We start from the raw sequence: 23,418 nt of genomic DNA, 5'->3' as shown, positions 1-23,418 counted from the left end.
ATCGGCTGTTTAGCCTGCAAATCTATTTCTCTGATCGGCTGTTTAGCCTGCCAATCTGTTGCGAGGGAGAGGAAGATTGACTAAAGCGGCCTAACCATTGCTGTGTGTGTGTGTGTGTGTGTGTGTATCTATCTATGAAGGTTTCGAGAGGGAAGTTTGTGATGTGTGTGGTGTCTAGCTGGTAAGAAAGCCCTCGAAATAGCACCAACTTCCTCACCTCTAAAATAAAAGGTGGAAGTTAAATTGGCACCGAACAGACCAGCCTCAAGCATTCTCTCCATAGACAAAAACTAGAGAACAAAAAATGTTTCCCATGTTGTGCAATGCATTGTGTCTTAACGTGTGTAAAATATACAATTGAATGTGTGTAGTTAAAGTGTCATTACATGTGTGTAAGTGTATAAATGTGTTGTATGCTTGTATGAGTTTGTGCATATTGTGTTTGTATTGCTATGTGTGTGTTTAATTGTCCTTGTTAATATATGACAGTGTGTGTTTGTGTGCTTAAAACCATATGGCAACGTGTGTTTGTTGTGTGTGTGTGTGTTTAATTTTGTTTGTTAATATATCACCGTGTGTGTTTGTGTGTTTAAAACCATATGGCATGGTGTGTTTGTTGTGTGTGTGTGTTTAATTGTGCTTGTTAATATATTACTGTGTGTGTGTTTGTGTGTTTAAAACCATATGGCATGGTGTGTTTGTTGTGTGTGTGTTTACAGGGCAGGAATGTGACCGCAGGTGAGATGGGCTGGTTCCCCTGCACCAAAGTGCAGCCCTTCAGACCGGTGAGTTCTCACTGGACCATAGTGATCACATGACACCACGGCCATTGTCATTACGATGTATGGGATTGTTTTTAAGTGAAATGAATGAAACAGAACTGAAGGAAATCTGAGTCACTATCTCTCTCTCTCTCTGCGTGTGTGTGTGTGTGTGTGTGTGTGTTCTCTCTCTCTCAGACCCCTACACCTGATCTCTCTGGGTTGCCCTGGTGAGTGAAACACTTCATAAACACTGGATAGGCCATGTACAGTTTATACAGACACACACACAACCATTTCAGATAGCACAAACAAAATAGCATCAGGTAAGCATGAACATACTAACTTCCGAATAGTCCAGATCTCTTCCAGGTGTTGTTCATGTCCAAATAGGTGACTCGTATATATTCATAATGACATAATGTGTATGATGCAACAAAAATGTCCATATATACAGTATATATGCATACAGTATATAGCATGTCTACAAATGAAAACTAGCCCATATCACTAACTCTGGCTTACTTGCAGTACCTTGTTTGTCGATTAACGAGCATTGTCCTTATTAAATAAACAAATAAATAAATAAAATTAATAAAATACTATTTTATAACAAACTCCTCTGTTCTCAACGCAGGTTCGCTGGGAACATGGACCGTTCTGCGGCCAAGAACCTTTTGATATCCCGATCGGACGGAACCTTCCTGGTCCGACAGAAAGATGGCGGAGAGTTTGCCATCAGCATCAAGTGAGTGGACAGACACAGATGTAGAACCCAAACACAAACAGGAAGTCACGATAGTCATGGTGATTGTATGTAGTGTCTGTTGGCCTTTCTTTAACTTCTAATAAGAGGGTTACCACTTAATCCACATTTCTACTAAAAATTCAAGTTCTTGTTCTAAATTGCCCTTATGAAGGAGTGCTCAAAGCAGCCTTAATTAATTTAGTCATCATTTAATTAATCACTATTTTAATCAGCAGTAGTGTGTTTTTAGCTAAAACGACTGTGCCAACTAGTTAAAAGCCTACAGATATACTTTAGAAACACCAACAAAAAGTTGTTTCATTTTTATGAATATTAAGAGTATAATCTATAAAAATAAAACCAACTATTCCATTTACTGTAAAAAGATTATAGAAACCCCCTCAGCTTATCGCAGTGGTGTGAATGGTGACTGGCGTGAGAACGTTTCCGTTGTGAGGAGTGTGCAGGGTGCAGGTTTTGCACAATTACTCAAGAGGCACATCATCACTACCCACCCACGGAACCCTTCAGACCTGCACACTCATGTGTGCTTCCAGGCAGCTGTGCACTTTCAGTTCCATAGAGAAACTAATAAACACACACATGCGCGACATACACACACACACACACACACACACACACACACACACACACACACACACAGACAGACAGGTATGACTGTACTCATGTACCCTCGTCTAGTGTCTACAGTGGCACAGACACAACCGATATGACTGGAACATTGCAGCATCTTCAACTAAGGGCCTCCTTACACCAAACGAGTCTTTTAACTAATGCCCCCCTATTCAAGCTTTACTCAAAAGACTCCAATCTTCCAAGAACCTTTCCCAAATCTTGTCAAAGTTGTTTGATGTAAAGGAGGCCCTAATGGGTCAGTGGTAGTGTAGTGGTTAAGGAGCTGGGCTAACATACTGTAGCCTGAAAAGTTGTGGGTTCAATTCCCAGCTTCCACTGTTGTGCCTTGAGCAAGGGACTTAATCCCGAGAGGAGATCTCGGGAGAATGATCCTTGTGATATAATTAACATATGTAAGTCGCTTTGGACAACACTGTCAGATAAATGTAAATGTATTGTCCCTCTCTGCTTGCCTTACCTTCTCAGGTTTAATATGGATATCAGACACATCAAGATCACGTCGTCTGAAGGCCTCTTCCGCATCAATGACAAGAAGGCCTTCAAGGGTGTTGTGGTGAGTGCAACCTTTCGATCGATAGGTTGATAGATGGCAAAACATTTTTTGGTAACAATTTTGGTATCTTGACAACACTAACACGTATGTACACACACAGGGTCTCCCGTATGATTGATCAATAGAAACTATCAGGGCGGTGGTAGTGTAGTGGTTAAAGGGATACCAGGCAAGCCTGATGCTTTTTCTCTATGAAGCTCCCCCTACCGTCTGTACGTGTCGATACGTGTGCGAGCCCTCGCTCGGTCTGAAGCTCTTTTCCTTTTCTTTGCATCTTCTGTCAAGGGTTTTCGCATGCTTTTTCGCCGGCTCTGCCATTATACACACATGTGCAACAATCGCTAGCATTTCGTTAGCCTGCCTCTGTGCTGGGGATGCAGGATGTAAACTGATCCTGCTTCTCGCAATGTCTGAGACTTTGTGAGACTGAAGGTCGGCGGGTAGGATACACCGAACTTGCAAGTGGGATATTCTTCCTACAGGCAGTAGGGGCGGGCGAGAGAGTCTTCATATGTAATGAGTCATTTAACCATATACTTACGAAGATGATTAATTAACATGAAAACGTTGCCTGGTGTCCCTTTAAGGAGCTGGGCTAGCGAGCAGCAGCCTGTGAAGTTGTGGGTTCAATTCCCAGCTACAGTTGTGCCCTTGCATAGGCAATTAACCCAGAGTTGCTCCAGGAACAATGTAATCCCTTCTAATATACTTAAGTCACTTTGGATAACAGGGTCTGCTAAATGCATAAATGTAGATACTATAGATCGATTGATTGGTTGATTGATTGATATTATAGATTGATTGATTGATACATAGTATACACCCTATCTAAATAAAAGCCAGTCATTTAATCAATCATTATTTTAATCAGCAGTAGTGTGTTTTTAGCTAGTCTAAAATGACTGTGCCACCTAGTTAAAAGCCTACAGATATACTTTATAAACATCAACAAAAAGTATAAAAAGTGGAGTCTTTTTGGTGGTTTTATTTTTATGAATAATAAGAGCATAATCTATAAAGATAAAACAAACTATTCTTATCAGTGTAAGAAGATTATAGAAACTATTGTGGTGGTGGTAGTGTAGTGGTTAAGGAGCTGGGCTAGTGAGCAGTAGCAGTAGATTGATTGATAGATATTATTGATTGATTGATAGATATCATTGATGGATTGATTGATACATAGTATACGCCATATCTAAATAAAAGCCAGAGATACAAAAAAAGATTGTGTACTGCTTCACAGCTCCAGCTATTCTGTGCCTGCAGAGGTTATGGATAGGTCATGACACTGCAGTCTTCACTGGTTCACCGACTGCCTTTTTCCATCACATGTCTTTCTTTTATTTTTTCTTGCTGCCTAAGCAACAAGCTGCTGAAGGTCATCATGAGTCACTGGAATTTTTCTCTTTATTTATCATGAGAGATGATGTCATCAGGGTGCTTGTGACCATGCCATCAGTCTGCTGAATGTGCCTTTCTTGTATTTAATCTCTCTCTCTCTCTCTCTCTCCTACCACACACACACAAAATATTTTACCTGAAATTCTTTCTCTCACACCTATGGAAACACTCTCACATTCACCACACACACACACACAGGAAATGGTTCAGTTTTATCAGCAGAACTCTCTGAAGGAGTACTTCAAGGATGTGGACACAAGGCTGGTGCTCCCTTACAAGCTCCCAGAGCAGACAGGCGGCCCAGCTGCACTACCATCCAGGCCAGGTACACACACACACACAAAGGAAATAAAAAAACAGACACACATGCATGCACACACATACACACAAACAAACAATAAAGAACTAAAGAGCACACACACACACACAATAAACAATACAGAATAAAGAGCTCACACAGACACAAACTTAAATACAAAAGATCATACATGCACACATACACACACTATACAAGAGCACACATGAACACACACACACACACACAATTATACCTGAACACACACACACACACACACACATAAAACACACACACACACCTCATCTCTTTCTTTTCCCCCTCTTGCCAGACCGTTCCAGCGCTCGTTACTTCGGCACAGCGAAGGTGCGTTACGACTTCTCTGCGCGGGACCGGTCGGAGCTGTCACTGCGGGAGGGCGACACCGTCAAGATCATCTCCAAGAAGGCCCACAACGGCTGGTGGAAGGGAGAGGTTTACGGGCGGGTAAGCACTCACACACGCACACACACTCACTTTGAGACAAACACACACACATACTCTTACAGACACACACACACGGCTGTCTCTTGACAAAGATACCTGCCAAATACATAAGCAATAGTAACCATGACCACACTGCCGCCTCCTTTTCACAAATAACCCTGTTCTGTTTAATCAGGTGGGACTGTTCCCAGCCAATTACGTGGAGGAGGACAATTCCGACTACTGCTGATTGGACAGATCCCTTGCCCACCCCTCACCCCCCTCCAGGAAGAAAATTCATCCATGGAATATTCCAGATCACTTCGCTTTCAGTCAGGAGGTCAATGCCAAAACTTGTAGGGAAGTCAGTTTGAGGGGAAGTAGGCCATGTATTGAGTTAAAGGTCAAAGGTCAGGACTCACCTAAGCCTTAGTTTCTTGAACCCTTTGGTTTGGATTGAACTTGGTTCTCCTAGATATGAATACTCATCTTGACTCCTGAGGATATAATACTGATTCACTAAGTTTTGGCTTACAGGACTGAGTTTCAGCTTTAGTTTCAAGTGAATCATTTGAGTCAGCAAGCCTTGTACTGATTCACTGTCCCATTTCAGAAGCATTCATTTCATCTTTTGGATTTGCAGACACACTGATAACTTCCACCTGTTGGGTATTTAGTCACAGTTTATCTGGGCATACCAGGTCTTTAGGGTTTTGAATTTGACAGAAAATGCAAAAAGAAAAAAGTAATTTAAAAAATGTATCTTTTAAATAATGACAAAATTATTTTAAAAAATGTGTGTGAAGAATGTTGAGAGTATACGAATGTGTCAGGGATGTTGCTGTGTTTGTGCTGCTGTTATGTATAAGGAAGAGGATCTCTCCAGTGAGGGCAATGAACTATTTATGTCTTTTTTTAAAAAGTAGTGTTCTGTTAACAGCAGAAGAAAAAACGATTAAATAAAGTCACATTTTCAACGTCGCCATGACTGCTCTTTTTACTGCTACGGCTGCAAAAATCATGTTTGAGAAATAAAGGTTCTAGGGAAAGACAATCAAGGGATGTTTTTGATTTTTCTTATTTATTTCCAAAGGATATCAAAATAAAAGCATCACAAAAAAACAACTTGCATCTATCCTGTATCATGATCATATACTCCGTAACATACGTTATTCCATAGTCATGTGTGCATCTGGGTTAGTGTGTGTGTGTGTGTGTGTGTGTGTGTGTGTGTGTGTGTGTGTGTGTGTGTGTAATTAAGTTAATATGTACTAAATATTTACTGAAGTAATATTACAAAGGAAAGAACAATGTTTTTGGAAATGATGGTAGGTATGAAAGAGAACTGCAAATTGAGTGTGTTTGTGTGTGTTTGGAGAGTCTTTCAGCGTGTTCCATCGGTCTGAATGTCATCCCAGTACTGTCATCTACTGGTAGTTGTGCGAACTGTCGTACTGACTACTGGTAGTACAGTTCCAGGTTCATCCCATCATGGATCTCATCTGAGCAGCAGAGTCAAGGCATGCAGACATGTTGGCTCAAAAAACACTCAGTTTCAACTTCAACACTTCATTTTAACTGGGTATACAGAGAAATTGCCGGTAGACTCATGTCATATTTAAAGCGCCTGGACGTCACAGCATTGATTATCGAAAATGTACTGAAATGTTTTGTAAATATTTTGCATACATTTTCCATACTGGTGTCTCTATCAAAATAGTTTGAAAAGAAAATTGAAGAGGACATACATCACAACCTGACTGAATCTAAGAGAGAGGTGCTCTTAAACGAGGATGAGCCATATTGTATCGTTATCGATATACCAGTAGAATTCCTCCCAATGACAAAATTCTCATATCATTATCACAATATGGAACAGGAAAATGTACATATCTAATATCAGGCAATGTATATATCTAATATTAGGTAATGTATATATCTAATATTAGGTAATGTATATATCTAATATCAGGCAATGTATATATCTAATATCAGGCAATGTAAAACACTGTTAAATGTACTGTGTGTGTATGATCTCACAGATAAATGTTTACATGTGTGATTTCACATTTCATAGGGCATCTGATTCATACCAGACAAAGGATACAGTCTCCCAACGTGACATGGTCCTTAAAAATTGTGTACCTGTAAGGGAAAAGATGTGAATAACTCAGACCCTAACTTCTCACACTCTCACACACTCTCACACACACACACACACACACACACACACACACACACACACACACACACACACACACACACACAACTAACAACGAACGATTCCCAGAATTTAGTAATGAACCACAGGACTAAGAAATACAGATACAGATACCTGCTCTTAGTCTACACTCCTCTGCAATGTAGGCTACTCTACAACATATGTGAAATGTACGCTATTTGAATTAAGAAGGCAATTTCTTACCAACAGAAAAATGTGAGGAAATAAACGTGTTACCTCTGAATTCTCAACAATGGAAACTCTACGTATGCACCGCTGACTACTATGCATATACAAATAGGTAATGAGAGTGAGAGTGAGAGTGTATGTGTGTGTGTGTGTGTGATAGAGAGGAGGGACAGAGGGAGTGTGTGAGAGAAAGAGGGGAACCATCAGAAAGCCAAGAGATCCCTTATGTCCATTCTCACCATTTCTTCAGGACAATCTTGTCCCATCGGGTGCCGGTCTGGGCGGCGATGAGTTTCTTCAGGTCTCCAATGGTGTCCTCTGAGCTAAGGGCCAGGGGTCAAGGGTCACACGGAGGGATGGACAACACTGCTGCCGCTAGCCATTTTACTGTACACTCACAGACACACAGAGAGACTGACAGACAGACCCCAACCAACCCTCAGACACACACACACACATATATTCGTACATATACATTCAAACGTCAGACAAACCCCAACCAACCCTCGGACACACGCACACATTCGTACATATACATTCAAACGTCAGACAAACCCCAACCAACCCTCGGACACACACACACATATTCGTACATGTACATTCAAACTTACATACATACATACATTCATACACACGGGCAGACCAACAGACAGAAACATCTGCAGGGCTCACACGGAGGGTTGCTGCCAATTCTGCTGCTGTGGCTAAATTTGCTAAAACCAAAACACTTACTGCGGGGCAACCATGGTAACTATGTTTAGAAAGTCATTACAGAACAGCCGCTCCTAAGTCTTTAGTCGCCAACATTCTAATTTTAGGATGACCCATAACATATGATGATAGTCATGTCGATAAAACTCTGATATATATCGCAATGGATGTACTGTTCAATGGGAAGTTCGGGCACAAAGCAAGCAAAGAGCCCCCCCCCCCGAGCCGGTTTGCGTGTGGAATAAGGCGAATAATGTGCCTTGAGACATTCTCTTATTTTATGGCACTATAGAAATAAAAACAGAATGGACATTACATTTGAAAAATGTAAAAATATTTAAAAATGTAATTGAATATAATCATCATAGATATCTTGCCCTGGATTCAGGTTACATTAAGTAAGTATAAGTATAAGTATATATACTTCAGCAGTGGCCCGAACCGGCAACCCTCCGGTTACAAGTCCAGAGTGCTAACCAGTGGGCCACGGCTGCCCCAACTTTAGCAATAGTCTGCAAGTTGTCTTGTGAAAGAATATGTCAGTTGTGATTGTAGGCCAAGTTATCTTAGTTGGCTAAGCCTTAGCCGCTAAGGTGTAAAGTTTGACACCATATTGGCCTGTATGACTCATTTCTCCACACTTGCCTTCCCGTTTCCGTTTCTTGTGTTACCATTTACTGCATTTACCTAGTGCTTTTAGTTGTCCATAGGCAGATACTGAGCTGATTGGTTGAAACGTTTTCACAGAGACAGAGGTTTGAAGATCATCTCTCTGTAATGTGCCCTAGAAACACCAAATTAAACTGTAACACCGAGTCACAAAAGTTAATGGGGATAAATGTGACAAAGGATACTTGCACTTCACCCGGACCTTTTTGCCCAGACGATCGTTGCACACCACTTCAATCATCTTTTTGCAAACAAACCTTTTAAAAAAAAAAAAAAAAAAAAAAAAAAAAAACATGTAAACATATCTGTCAGGTCAGGTAAACAACACACACACTTGAACACTAAAATCAATGTCATGGCTGCTATGCAAGGTCCATATAGCCTTAGAGCCCTTATTAGACATTCTCTGTCCATACCATGCAAGCGTTACCTTACAAGCTAATGTTAAGACTTGCCGTCAATCTATCAGTGAGCTAACTAACTTAGCTATCACGACAGAAATGATGTTTGGGAGTGCTACATACTAGTTAAGGAACATGTATACTACACAACTTGATTTGACGCAAACGGAATGAAGGTTGGTACACCATATAGATTTAGTTGATATACACAATGCTAATATTACTGGAATATCGCTGTTGACTGACGTTCAAGTTACTGCACATTGTAGGGATCTGAGAATATAGAGGCAGAGCATGATTCACGACTAAAACGAAGTTTCCCTCGTATGGTTGACAACACAGAGATCTTATAGTATATAATAAAATGCTTACCAAGATTAAGAAGTTAACGTTACCCACTAATTCATAAGACGAAACTCGCACGTTTGGTCTTGTGTGGCGGAAAACAAACGTACGTTACAGAGAGTGACCAATGCTGTGCTCTGAAAAATGAGTGACAGTGAATACTGGCCAATGGCTTATTAGCTTTGTGGGGAACCGGTTATGTCAACAATCGTGCTATCCTGTCGTAGATTCACTGTCGTAAATACACGGACATTCTGTGTTAATACCACAGCGCACCAAGCTCTTTTCATATCAGATGTCAACATCAATACTTATTCAGGAAATATACATCTAGCCAAACAGTTGACTGTTCCAAATCCCAAATCATACATATTGCACTTGTATCAAATACCTTGAATAACCAGAGCCTGTAGAAAACAGATGTATGGTGAACCTGCCTTTACCGCTCTCTGTTGGTGGAGAAATGCCATAACATGATGATCCATGGGAAAGGGTGCAGTTTGCTACGATAAGGAAGGAAAGCAGACTTGCATACACATAAAAGCAGACAAAAATGGCAGACGATGAAAAATTACCGTCCGGATGGGAAAAGCGAATGAGTCGCAGTTCAGGTAGGTAATTTACAGGATTTAGGGCTGGCTATCTGTCAGCGTCGCCGATGCTGCGGCTCAACATTATGTCATCCAAGGAATTCAACGTCTGCGTTCATGACTAATGATAGCTAACACTAGCTAACTGCAGCATTGGCACGGGTCTGTCTGCATGTAGCATAGACCGCGCACTTAACGTAGCACTAAAGGTTGCTAGCTTAAGAAAATGTTCCTGCTATTCTATGATAAAACAAGTCGCATTAAGATTTGTTCTACACGAGACGCTTTTTAAAGCATGTTAACTTTTAAGTTTGGAATTGTTATGCTAGCTGCCGCTAGCCAGCTAGCACTCGTTGTGGTCAGGGTAGGCTTAACGTTAGCTAAATCAGCTAGCCACTTCTGTGGGTTTCCCCCATAACATTTCACGTATGGTGCAAGTGTGTTGTTTGACTGTGATGATTTAATGAGTGGTTGGACGTGGGAAGAGTTTGTGTTACACTGGGCAAATAACACGGCCTGACAAATGTGTAACGTTAGTACTTGCGCTGCGAAACTTATCCCTGTCTTCATGCCTATGGCGCGAATAGTCACTTGGGGTCCATTCATTCAGGCCCAGCTAACTCTAACGTTATCTGCATCGGCTCCGTTACATTCAAGCATCCCGAGAGGTGTCCACTGCACCACTTTCAAATCTCGGCCATCTCTATCGCGATGTATGTTAGGCATACATTGATTAACCACTTGTTTTGCTATATAGGGTTATAATATCCAGTAGACAGCCACACACACCGTAAACAATCTGTTAGTGTGAAGCAGTATCGGCGCATTACAGAATTTTGGTCTGAAACTATTGAGCTAGCTACCTCAAACGGCAGCTTTTATCACGGAAGTAGTGCATATCCTAGATGCGGATGACACACACACACGACTACACACCATACCAGCAGGAATTTGAAGATGACCCCAAAAACTAGTTGCCTCATAAAAGCATAACTCAAAGTGGCAAAATGTTGCATAATGTTCCATTTTGCTTTAAACATATTCATGTCATATTCTTCCTGTTATACTTCTTGTGATTTTCCTCCTCCATTTTTCTGTCTTTTTCCCACAGGCAGGGTGTACTACTTCAACCACATCACTAATGCCAGCCAATGGGAGCGGCCGGTTGGCTCCGGCGACGGGCGAGGGGACCCCGACAAAGTGCGCTGCTCTCACCTGCTGGTGAAACACAACCAGTCACGGCGGCCGTCGTCATGGCGTGAGGAGAACATCACCCGGAGCAAGGAAGATGCCCTGGATCTCATTCAGAGTAGGTGGTGGAGAAAATAATATGCATGTGCTATTTTAAACGGGGCAATAGATAGTACTCTGACAGACAGGTGCAAGTGAAAGCATTTGGTCCCATTCAGAGCAGATATTGAGAATGGCCTACTTTACAAGGGTATTTCAAAGGATCAAGGATTGGGGGGTGGCAGCATCGCATTTGACATTTCACTATAAGTTTGAACCTAAAACAGAATGAAATTTAAGCATTCATTTTTTCTTCATCAAGGCAGCAGTAATTTTGCCGCCTTTTTAGTCCAGTGAAATAGCCAGTCTTTTTGTCCTACTGAGCAAAACATTGGAAGCATAATAAACATTTGGCCTGAAGTCTGTTCAGTATCTCCTCCAGCAAACTCTGCAGATTCTAAGCTCAAGATCTAGCATTCTCAAGCCGGTGTGGTGAGCGTTCTGAGGCATAATGGCTGCCGTGCATCACCCTGGTGGGTGCTACACAATGGTGGTAGTTAGTGAGATTCCCCCTTCACTGTGAAGCAGTTTGGGCATCTTGAAAAGTGCTAGCCTAAATACAATTTTTTGTTGTTGTTAGGCCGTTGTTGTTAAACAGTTAGTTATGACCCTGAAGCTGTGCTGTAGGTATGATCATACTACTACTACAGCATGAGGGGCTGTTGATCATGTGTAAGCTGTATAGCAGTCTCTCAAGTGGCTGATTTTAAAGGAGATTCAAATGGAAGAGAATGAGATTGATTGAAACAAAGTGTCAGTATATCTTAGCTGTTTACATGCATTTACTGAAGCTGTGGCATCACAAACATTCTTGGCATTTGTTTGTTTTTCATTATTGGTTTTTACTTGTCGAACCGCGAGCATCACATGTGTTGTTACTAATTATACCACAGCTGGGTGTGGTTGAACAATTCATTCACTTCTGATTGGACAAGAGGCAACAGCCTTGTGCCCAGCCTTCACCCTACTCTCACTTGTTTCATGTTGCTTTGACATGTGAAACTCCTCTGGCCTTGCGTCTGCACTGTGTGAAATGACTCTTTGTGTTGTTAATGTGTGTCAGAGTACATCGAGAAGATCAAGTCCGGTGAGGAGAAGTTTGAGAACCTGGCCTCCCAGTTCAGTGACTGCAGCTCTGCCCGAAATGGAGGAGATCTGGGCTTATTCGGTCGAGGTACGTCAACAACACACACACATACATACATACACATACAAACACACACACGTACACATACACATACACATCTTTATTTGGATTGACAATCACTGAGTTAAAATATCACACTGAGTTAAAATATTTTGTGAATAGCCAGAAATTATAATGCATGTGAACACTTAAAATATTGTGGTTGTAATATTTATTGTTGGGGCATTTTTCACATACTGGGAATTATAATGTTTTTCATTATTGCTGACTGACAATTGAAGTACAAACTTTAGTTGATGTATCAAAGACACACACATACACTTGCTCGCTCGCTCATTGTGAAATACGTAAATGCAGCTGAAATTGTACAAACCTCAATCAAAAATCCACACGCGCTCAACACACAAAATCCACAACAACAACTTGTAAAGTTTGTAAATACAGTGTAGAGATACCTGTACACACATGTACTGTATATAAATATACCTGAATACACACACAGACATTTGTTTGTGGGTCCAACACTGTGGGAATACTGAAAACATACGCGCACACACACACACACTGATGTTGGTACTCTTGTTTGTGGTCCCCAGGTCAGATGCAGAAGCCGTTTGAGGACGCTTCGTTCGCTCTGAAAGTAGGGGACATGAGCGGTCCTGTGTTCACTGATTCTGGAGTTCACATCATCCTGCGGACTGGTTGAGGTCGTACTGGTGGGGTGGGAATTGGGGGAACCCCTCCCCCCCGTCTCCTCCAGGCACAATCCAACTCCTCTAACCTCTCCACAAAAGGATTTAACACACACACACACACAAATATATATACATACAGATCTACATGAATGAATGCACTGCATTGTCCTTCCCCTTTAAAAAAAAAGGAAGAATCCATCTGTCATGACTGTTTCCAATGGTGGACCAGGCTGTGTCCCTCCGCATCCTTCTTCTTGCCTTATGAGTCCCAAAGCTGATCTTAGCTCATGTCATCACATCAAATCAAATAAAAACTTTTTCCAAAGTTTTGCCTACACCTTCCAGTTAAAGGTGCTATAAGCAATGTAACACGGTTTCTAAGCTAAAACATTTTTTGTCACATACAGCAAACATCACCTCACCATCCACTAGCTGCCTGTGCCCCGGATACACTGTAAAAAAAAAACGCGGTCTCCGTGGACAGCCTAGGCTCCAAAAACGGCCACAAACGGCAACAAACTTCCAGCAAATCACAGACGAGATGCATGTTTGGGAGTAGGGATGGGCGATATGGCCTAAAATCCATATTGCGATAGCCAAAATGCTGAATTTTTAAAAGAAAGAAAGAAATGTAGTTTTGAGAACAAGTATTGTGCAAAACTGTTAATACATAATGTTGGCGCTAAATAAGATTTTAAGTACACTTGCTGCAGAGACTTTTAAAAGGAAAAAGCTTGGCAATGCTGGTATTCAGTGACATGTTTCGTTTTGAGGTGGTAGAACAGATTACTCCACAGAACTGTTGCCCCACACTACAGCAGGGGTGGTCAAACTTTAGTTCTCATAATGATCTTTGCTAAGTTTCTTGTAAAAAAGGAAATAGTAATTATCAACAATGACAAGCCAGCTGGAACCTGCCGCTCTCTTTATTTCCCTCTGGTGTGTGCTCAAACGCGTTCACAATTAAATGGAGTAGCATAACGTTCAAGTTATATCTGCTGCGATGGAGATTACAAAGAGTATCATCATCTCTATGTAACATGCTGTTTTGACATTGTAAACGTTTTCTAAGAAGATTGAAAAGCAGTTTGCCGTAAGGATAACCACAACGCCGTCTATCGCAGGAAAATTGCGAGCAGCCTATGATGACCAAATAAAATGCTTGGCATGCCTGATTAAATTGCGTGGCTGGTAGTTTGCCTACCTCTGCGCTACAGGGTATAGTTTGCTGCTGCTCATCTGACGGCTTAAATCCGAACCATGTCCAAATAATGGATGTTGCACTGGTCTTTTTCACCAGCTCCTCCTTTCGCTTTCAGCCATGTTTACTTAAGTTGCGTTGCAGCCGGTTGCAGCTTGTGGCTCTACATTTTGCGGGTAGATTGCATCATCAACATGCATATCGCGAGAATTAAAATCTCTATTGTGGGCCAATTTCATATCGTTTATATCACATATCGTTTATATCGCCCATTACTATTTGGGAAAGTTTCACTTGCACGTGCATGTTGTCAGAGAGTAAGGAAACACGATGAATTGAAGTAATGGCTTATTTGACAACATTACTCTAACCTGTAAAACCCATGAAAAAAAATGAGATATGGGGCGGAATCTCTTGGAATTTTCGTTTATGTTTTGAACGATTAATTCTAGAAAAGCGTATTGATAATGGGCTACCGCGTCCTCCTAGAATTCTCGTCGTGAAATTAAAATTCCACTGGAGCTCCAAGCGGTTGTGTACACGCAGCCTTACAACACTGTTTACAGCTCTTTGAGTCACGGTAAAATGACATTTTTGGTACATAGCTAATTTAGATACACCTATGGTGTGGGTGGTTGCGTTTCTTTAGGAGTCTGCTGTCTTGGTTTGTATAGAATTTGATATTAAAGCCTGTGTTGCAGGTTAACCACCACTGTTGATTAATGGGTACATAAAGCACTCAATATATGTATATAATTTTTAAAAATGTCTCCAAATGGTGTTAAATGGCAGTTTTTGTTGTTTTTAGCATTAGCAGGTTTTTTGTACGCAATTCGCTGATGACGTCACTTTGGGGAGGGAAAGTGAAAACCAGCGCCCCAAGTGGTTGCGTTCCTATCGAAGAGCAGCTCCAATGTTAAAGGGGAACTTGGCAACTATTTCAACGTACTAAACCCGTTTAGAAATCATTTGGATGGTTAAATGACCTGTTCCGGTGAAAATGGTGACTTTCCCCGCTGCGCCTAGCGTCCTCAGGCGAAAAACCAACCTTGCTACATTGAGACTACCGTCCTGGAAAGAGAAGTGAGAAACAAGAAACTAGTTTTAAATCGTGTTTCTTACCTTGTAACATCCACATAGTTCTGCCAAACTTATGCTAACAGTTCACTAGCTTGTAAACAAATTCATGTGCTTTATCGTTACCTTTTCCCACAGTTTGAAATAGCATAATGCACAATTTCTCCAGCAGAGGGGGAAATCCTGCCAAGTTTCCCTTTAAGTCCCATAGACCTATTTTTTTTTTAAAATACTGTGAAGCCAAATCAGCGATCTTATCCACCAAAAATATTTTTCAGTGTCTATACAGTAATAATCTTCTAACTGTGAAAATGTCAGACCATATTTTACCCTTCGACGTTACTCATGGTAGCATGGTTTGTTTATTAGCCTGGTTAGCATTGCCACTTAACACTTACTGCCAGCTCTTCATGTGAGTAGAAGCACAACACCAGTTATCCAGACATAAAGGTTATCACCACGCGGTTTACATCACCTTCCGTTATTACAAAAATATGTAAGCCAGTTAAGCAAATTGCTGTATTGATCAGTTAGAGATTAAGCCAAAGATAAGGCTCCGCCTTAACAATGTTTGATTAAGCGCCCAAACCTGTGACGTCACATGCAACTGTAGTTTGTTATCACCATGTTACCACAAAAACTCAAAACAATTCAGCTGATCCTAAAAATAAAGGTATGACCACTTGAAGCAATAGAGGTGACCCCAATGCCTAACATATGGAAGGCATTAAATTAAGATCCCAATGTGCACCGAGATATATTTTTTCTAAAAAAAAAATCCCATCCCCTCCGCTAAACTCTAATTTGCCGCCGCTATGGTGCGTCTAGATTTCTAGGCTACTAAACTCTAGGAACGCAACCACTAGATGGCGATGAGATTACTTTCCCTCCCTCTTGATCTGCGCTTCATTCATTTCAATGCATTTCAATGGACATCGCTATACTCAACATAAAGTTTGTATATTTACACTTCGAATTTCGTCACAGCATTTATATCACAGCTACCCTATGATCTACCAATGGTAATAACGGTGCCTGATATAAATTTAGTATTTTGTCTGAATTTCGGGAGGTCTCGTTTTGGAGGGTATGTTTTACATTCATTCCTATGGGAAACGGTCGCGGTTACACTTTCAACATAAAGTTTGTATACTTAGAATTTCGTCACAGCATTTATATCACAGCTACCCTATGATCTACCAATGGTAATAACGGTGCCTGATATCAATTTAGTAATTTTTCTGAATTTCGGGAGGTCTCGTTTTGGAGGGTATGTTTTACATTCATTCCTATGGGAAACGGTCGCGGTTACACGTTCAACATTAAGCTTGTATATTTACACTTAGAATTTCGTTACAGCATTTATATAACAACGACCCTATGGTCTAACAAAGATAACAATGTCTTCCGATTTTAGTTTAATGCAATTTTCTGTGGCCTCGTTATGAGGCTACATAATGCACCTATTCAGTTCAATGTATTAAGCTTATTTTTTTGTTAATGTCAGTGAACAGCACCGAATGAAAGTCAACATTTTCTTTATATCTAGTGATAGTGATCATGTCGTTAGTTCAGATAAGTAGGCTACCGGGCAAACTTAGTCATGATAGCTAGCTGGGCTAACTTTTTAGTCCCACCTGTGAGCCACCCCAGTTATTAGCTTCTAGCCACCGCCGATTATAGGCTGGTCGTGTCTTCAGCATGAATATTTTCGATAACTACTGCTCGTGATTGATTGTCATTGACATCGTCAGGGTACGGCTTACCAAAGAGGGAGATAATATGGGCAAGTCGCAGTTTTGCAGGTGCTTGTGTGGGCTGTGCCGTCCCGATGGAAACTGGTGGAGAGCTGCAGGGAAGCGAGTGCATTTTGGCCGCTGGTCGAGGAGCTCCCCTGTGACCAGCATGACATGATCTATCTAGCAATCTATCTACCTGTCTATATACATATCTAGGCTATCTATAGCCTATCTATTTATCTATAATCTGCGCTATCTACTGCTGAACAATCCCTTACTCGTCTCTCTTTACTCCTCTCTCGTTACTCTCAAGGGTCTCAAGGTGGGCTTTGGTCTGTAGTCTCCTCAAGGTGACGTAATGCAATGCATTGTGGGGGGAAGGAGAATCACTTCAGCTGTGAAATAGTACCTGCTTTTTCGTATTATATTCCGTTTTGTGATACCCAACAACATAAAATACAATGGATAACAGTTTAAATGTTTATTATCAACAAGCAAATTGTGCAAATTCGTTGGAAAATGAACCCTGCAACACGGCCTTTAAGTGACACACACGCAAGACGGTGGAAATACGGGACCGGCGGTATGGGGAGTTCCGATACAGTAGGCCTACTTGAGTACAATTTTGAGGGATCTATAGGCTACTTTAATCGAGTATCATTTTTGGGGAGTACTCATGAGTCATGACTTTACTCAAGTACATTTGAGAGGCAAATATTGTACTCTTTACTCCACTACATTTCTATCCATAACCGTGAGTACCAGTTACTAGGCCTACTTCTAAAAAAAAAGAAAAATCTCGGAAACCCTCAAATTGTTGTTTCCCTCTCAAACGTGATTGGATTGTGCAGGCGCCCAGGCCCCAATATGGCGATTCATATACTTTGCAAATATTATGCAAATATGGATAACAAATCTCAAGCTTGATCTGTGTATGCAGTAGCCTAGGCCTAAAAACAAAAGTAGCCTCTGAGCAGCAGATCAGCCAGTCCCCCGCTGAAAACGATGAGCCCGAAATTAGCTATAACTAGACAAGTAGAAAGGATAATAGAGTTAACCATATGAATTAAAGTTATTTAATGTAAGAAAGAACAGTATATGACGGCAGTAGACTACATGATCAACCTATATGCCTTGTTTGCTCAGAAGTGGGTGTAGTAAAGGAGTAAATCACCAAACAACAACATGGTAGCTGACCATGCAGAAAAAAACATGTAAACAATAGTTCAATATGCCTCTTAGTGGAATTGTGGGATACATTTAATGCTTTATTTCTAAACTACAGGATAGTAAGAGCGGAACTGTTGTTTTATTTATCCAATTTCCACCACCACTAAAAAAAGTGGGCCGGTGTTGGACCTGAAACTCCCGGGCTGAAAAGTGGCCCCACTCCGGCCCTGCAGGCGCCACTGATTGGGACAGCCTATCAGCAATCACCTTCAGCTTTCTGCCAAAGTCAACTCCATGGTCAGATTTAGATAAGAGACAAAACCATGGACGAAACAATGGATGAAGACGCAGCAGGTCCATCCGGGAATGTGCCAACCTGTGGCCCCACCTCGCCAGACTATTTCAATTTTCTGAACAAGTTAATGATAGTTTTCGCTTCAAGTGTTTCAATTACAAAATAGTATTTTGTATTTGAAATAGGTATTTTAAATACATGTATTACAAATACTGCCCATCCCTGGCAACATGGTAAAAAGATGAAAATGACTTGATTTTACTTACAATTCCTTTTACATTCTCCAAGAACATTAACATTTTTCATAACTCCATGTAGGACGTTTCTGTACATAAATGTAAGCACTGTGGCAGTAGTAATGCAATATTTAGAAAATGTAGGCTACTCTTGTACTCTTGATACTCAAGTACTTTTAAAAACAAGTACTTCAGTAGGGTAGAGTGGGGGAAAACGCCCCCCCCCTCCTATATTTCACAAACTAATCACTAAATTAAGTAAAATGTTGTTGTTATAATTTCTATGCACTATGTTGACAATGGTGATGTACAAGTACCCACCATAAAATGGATGCATGCTCTGTACTTCAAGAAAACAAAAGAAAAATGGTGTTCTAATTTTCAGCAGTCATTAAAGCAAAGTTGGCTATTGTCAATATATTGATGAAATATAGTAGCTTGCAATCAATGTATTAATTATATTTTATTGCTCCACAATAGATTTTGTTTACTTTAGTTGTTTACTTTTGGTTTTTCTATTAATGCATGAGGGGCATTGCTTTGACAGGGTGAGGGCATTTTACCCCACCCTTGGGGGGCGTTTTACCCCACCGCTGGGGCAAAACGCCCCTTTTGCACAATTTTTTTGTTGTTAAAATACTAATTAACTGTTAACTCTGGACAATTTTCATATTTGGTTTATAATTCATGACATTGTCACTCAAAACTAGGATAGCAAATCTACACATATTTAGCTTTTTGTTACACAGTAATATCACATATTCCTTAAGGGGGGCGTTTTCCCCCACCCTACCCTAAGTAGACATCTGACTGTTATACTTTTACTTGTACTTGAGTACAATTTAGCAAAGGGTATCTTTACTTTTACTCAAGTAATGAAGCTGTGTACTCTGTCCGCCTCTGGTCTTCATTACATCTGGCAACCCAGAAGAGGCTCGAGTCTGGTAGTCTTGAGAACGTTCACCAGTGTTTTGATTTTGGCCTACAGAACGTTCGGTAACAATCCTACAAATCACACCTTTAAGCGCAGTGTCCAACTATAGGGGTCCCATAAACACTGTCCCCAACTCTGCCTGCTTGTTGACCTTCAGTCATTGTGTGCGCTCCTCTTCAGGTAGCCGCTTACAGCGCTGGATTAAAGTGATGCATGCTAGATGAGTCAAGCTTGGATGCGATCTGGATTGGCCTAGTGTAGGTTAGTGTCGGTCCTCATTGGGCAAGCATGGGTCAGACTCTTGATTAGTCAGAGATCAAATTAGAGCCAGAACGGTGGCATCAACCATCTGGATGAGAACACGATGGCAGATTATGAGGATAATAAAGGACTCGTCATGTGATCAAACACTGCTGTTAAATTCCATCTGATTCTGTAGATAACAGAATGTAGGACCTGGGGTTCACTCTTTATTACGACATCCCTTTATTACGACAACCCTCTATTACGACATACCGTTATTACGACATGCCTCTATTTAGACATGCCCCTATACTCCGATTTTTTTAGTACGACATTACCAATCCTCATTTTCAATTTATCTCTGCAGTTCCTGTATCCTATCAAATTCCAACATCCTAGATGCATGGATGAGTTGTAGTCATGTCATCTGCACCTGCAGCTACATCAACAATCCACCCGCCATCCACTCCAAACAATGTTTTTTCCCAATAATTGATATCGGCACACATTTCAGTCAAAACCTCAGGTGATTTTGAACTGGCCATGTAAATAAATGTTACACATTATGTAAAACACAGGTAGCTCTCCTCATTTTATTTATTCTCTAGCTCTCAGGGGAAAACGTTCGGAAACTCCATGCATCAAAAAAATTCTGTGCGTGCAGGCCACCTATAATTAACGGCCGTCAATCAATGGCCAATTGCGCAAAGACGGGTGGAATTCTTACGCTCAAGTAGCCTAATGCACCTAAGCCACTTCAGTGAACGTTCAAATAACCCCCAGAGTTCAGTGTCCATCAAGGTGTTCAAACTGGATGTGCGATATATTCAAGTTGCTTATATTGCATTTTAGAGGACAATGATAAAGCCATGTGCAACGCATGTTGGCTTGCCAGCAGGTTGGATAAACTCAATTTACTACACAATAATGTAGGCTAGGAATATATCTTTTATATGTCATGCGTGCAGTTGTTGAATTGCACATAACATGTCTGCATATTTATTTAGTCTTCTTTCTCTCGACTCTAGGCTAGCGCATGCATTATCAGCCCTATAATTGTGCAAAGACAGGCGGGATATCCGACGCTCCTTTTACAGTAAACCACTTCACAACGAACGTTAAAATAACCCCCAGAGTTCAGTGTCCATCAGTCCCAACATTTAGAAACATAATCGAAAAGTCCAAGCGTGAATTGGGTGTGTTTTGTATCTCACAGATAACCTTGTTTCTTGAAGGCTATCCTTAACTCCAGATATCCACATCTAATGAGGGTCGGCGACTATCCACCCAATACTATTTGCAATACCATCGATATACATATTGTTGGAAAGCTTAGTTTATGGCCGTTCGTGTGAGTAGCCTACAATAACTTAATTTTGTAAATGTTACCAAAACGACATGGTTTCGCCTTGTAGGGTCACATTAAATTAGTTGTCTTATCTTTTTTCGTATTCGAAGGTATCCATACTCAAGTCTAATTACCACCAGACACAAATAATCATCACCTATTAAATCCTCTCTCTCTCTCCAAAATCTCTTCCTCTGAGATGCACGCGCTATAGGCTATAATTTAGGCTACCCGATATTTCAAATGTGACTCTCTAATCAACTTTTTTAGCTCTTAAACACGTAAAATACACTGTTCAAAGGAGCTGTGTGTGAGGTACACTGGACTCCTTGAGACGCGACTAACCTTTCGGTTGAAGTTATTGTGCGTAGGCTATTATAGAATCCAATCCTGTTGCCCCATAGCCTTTTTTATTGTTTTTGCCATGAATCATCTGAGCTGTGATGAAATCGTGTGTTGTTTAAAGTTGGGATTAGCCTACTGTAGGCCTAGGCTATACTGCCCATATTGGAATAAAAAAATAAAGGCCCACCCTAGGCCTACTTCGCAAAAGTAAAAAATCCTGTTAATGACCTTGTGTCGGAATGGCAGGGCGTTTGAAAAAAAGTTAAGTGTCGCTACTCCGACAATGGAAAAAAAAATTGTCGCAGTAGTGGCACGCTGAAAATTAATGTTAATGCCGCCACTTCGACAATTAGACGCCAATGTCTAAGTAGCGGCATGTCGGAATAGCTGCATGTAACCGTAGGACCTCATGTTGTTATAGACTACTACACTACACCCACACAAAGGCAATTGTACATGAATCATCATGAATTTATTCATGAATTAATTCAGGATTTATGTATTACTTCATTCCTTACAGGGACGTGCACAGGAATTTTGAGGGGCAGATTGCTCTGGCCTGAAAAAAGGGCACCCCCCCAAAAAAAAAAAAAAAAAAAAAAAAAAAAAAATCACAGGCTATATGCAGGACTGAGAATAACAGTGTCTTTTTTAAAATATATACACAAAGAAGTAAAACACTGAAATACAGCACTCAATCACCTTAACTTATCATTATTGTAATGCCCTTAGTGGTATTTATGTTCTGCTCAGGCAAGATCTTTGAAATGACCTCTAAAATAGCCTATGTTTTTAGATTACAATTATTTAACATGCAGCTCTTTAATCCTGTACTTTCTAGCATGGTCCTCTCATCTCATATTTGGTGATCATCACTTAGGCCTTCCTGTCCTGTGCCTCCTACTGGTCCACATTTTCCTCACATAGTCTGGAGGCTTGTGACTGCTCCTCGCCTTAAATGTAATGTAATTATGAAACATTGCCATAGGTTAAAATACGAGTCTGATTAATTAATCAGTTGGTCTACACAATGACATGTCATCTTTATCACAGTGCAAAGTCTCTGTCTCACCTGCTGGTTGGCTTTTTTCGCAGCCAACCCTGCAGTGATTGCTGCCTCCCTGAATTGTCTCTCCCTCTCCTGAATCTGCCTCTTTTCAGTGGGCATCTTGGCTTCAAACAATACCCAAAATACTAGTGATAGGATTTAGGCATTTGAATAAAATAATGAATGTGATGCATTACTTCCATCATTCATTCTTCTTGCTAAAACGAAATGTGAGAAATTAACTATCAGCAGACATAGATTAGTTTGTCTAATGCCTACCAAAAAAATAGTAACCTATAGGCTATGTGATAATGGGCTGCTTCTCTGCAAGCTATCTGTCTGATTATTTAGGCTAAACGTGGCAAACTCAGCCTGGATTTATGAAGATTTTCATTCATTTCATAAAACTTGATGACGATGATCGTTCGTTTGTTATACATCACAAACTCACCTTTTCCGACAACGTTGAGTCGTCTCATATGACAACCGCGACAATCTCCTTCTAGGGCCGCTTATGCAGGCTCAGCTCAGGTGCCGGTCGCGTGCAGCGCTGCAAACCGTTGCAACACAACACGTAAACAGAGTTTGCCCTTCCCCTACTGACTTTCACTTTTGGTGCCCGAATGGAAGTGAATAAGGCTTTG

General features: G+C 40.8%; 4 protein-coding genes across 6 annotated transcripts in view; 3 read left to right on the top strand and 1 right to left on the bottom strand.

Moving 5' to 3' along the window:
- The window catches only part of LOC121718044 (proto-oncogene vav-like), a 33,838-nt gene extending 27,977 nt beyond the window's left edge, over positions 1-5,861 (top strand). For both annotated transcript variants that reach the window (XM_042102844.1, XM_042102843.1), the window contains exons 22-28: positions 720-785; positions 960-991; positions 1,399-1,509; positions 2,632-2,719; positions 4,319-4,445; positions 4,747-4,901; positions 5,077-5,861. In XM_042102844.1, coding sequence (XP_041958778.1) covers positions 720-785; positions 960-991; positions 1,399-1,509; positions 2,632-2,719; positions 4,319-4,445; positions 4,747-4,901; positions 5,077-5,130 — 633 coding nt within the window. In that variant the 3' untranslated portion in view covers positions 5,131-5,861. The remainder of the gene's footprint in view (positions 1-719; positions 786-959; positions 992-1,398; positions 1,510-2,631; positions 2,720-4,318; positions 4,446-4,746; positions 4,902-5,076) is intronic.
- LOC121718035 (NACHT, LRR and PYD domains-containing protein 12-like) overlaps positions 1-23,418 on the top strand; it is a 1,225,568-nt gene that overhangs the window by 1,181,405 nt on the left and 20,745 nt on the right. The window lies entirely within an intron of this gene.
- Positions 5,943-9,575, bottom strand: ubl5 (ubiquitin like 5). 2 transcript variants are annotated; one of them, XM_042102963.1, is made up of 5 exons: positions 9,444-9,575; positions 8,856-8,927; positions 7,530-7,613; positions 6,988-7,025; positions 5,943-6,382 (listed from the first exon to the last, which is right to left on the bottom strand). In XM_042102963.1, exons 2-5 carry the CDS (start codon positions 8,909-8,911, stop codon positions 6,339-6,341), a joined length of 222 nt encoding a protein of 73 aa, XP_041958897.1. In that variant the 5' UTR covers positions 8,912-8,927; positions 9,444-9,575; the 3' UTR covers positions 5,943-6,338. The 2 variants fall into 2 exon arrangements, with proteins under 2 accessions (XP_041958897.1, XP_041958898.1); XM_042102964.1 differs by having other exon boundaries at positions 9,471-9,533.
- On the top strand, positions 9,866-13,463 carry pin1 (peptidylprolyl cis/trans isomerase, NIMA-interacting 1). The gene is made up of 4 exons (XM_042102961.1): positions 9,866-10,027; positions 11,118-11,315; positions 12,360-12,470; positions 13,040-13,463. The coding sequence occupies exons 1-4, from the start codon at positions 9,970-9,972 to the stop codon at positions 13,147-13,149; spliced, it is 477 nt and encodes a 158-aa protein (XP_041958895.1). The 5' UTR covers positions 9,866-9,969; the 3' UTR covers positions 13,150-13,463.

This window comes from Alosa sapidissima, chromosome 9 (genome assembly GCF_018492685.1).
Source record: "Alosa sapidissima isolate fAloSap1 chromosome 9, fAloSap1.pri, whole genome shotgun sequence".
NCBI lineage: Eukaryota > Metazoa > Chordata > Actinopteri > Clupeiformes > Clupeidae > Alosa > Alosa sapidissima.
The sequence above is the reverse complement of the archived record's forward strand: the minus strand, read 5'-3'. Positions and strand labels throughout refer to the sequence as shown.

Bases quoted from the DNA above. Each gene is read 5' to 3' on its own strand.
- ubl5 (XM_042102963.1), bottom strand. From the start codon at position 8,911: ATGATTGAAGTGGTGTGCAACGATCGTCTGGGCAAAAAGGTCCGGGTG. The intron at 7,614-8,855 runs GTATCCTTTGTC...CCTGGCCCTTAG, and splicing joins AAGGTCCGGGTGAAGTGCAA to CTCAGAGGACACCATTGGAG. The intron at 7,026-7,529 runs GTGAGAATGGAC...TTTCCCTTACAG, and splicing joins AAGATTGTCCTGAAGAAATG to GTACACAATTTTTAAGGACC.
- pin1 (XM_042102961.1), top strand. From the start codon at position 9,970: ATGGCAGACGATGAAAAATTACCGTCCGGATGGGAAAAGCGAATGAGT. The intron at 10,028-11,117 runs GTAGGTAATTTA...TTTTTCCCACAG, and splicing joins GCGAATGAGTCGCAGTTCAG to GCAGGGTGTACTACTTCAAC. The intron at 11,316-12,359 runs GTAGGTGGTGGA...AATGTGTGTCAG, and splicing joins TGCCCTGGATCTCATTCAGA to AGTACATCGAGAAGATCAAG.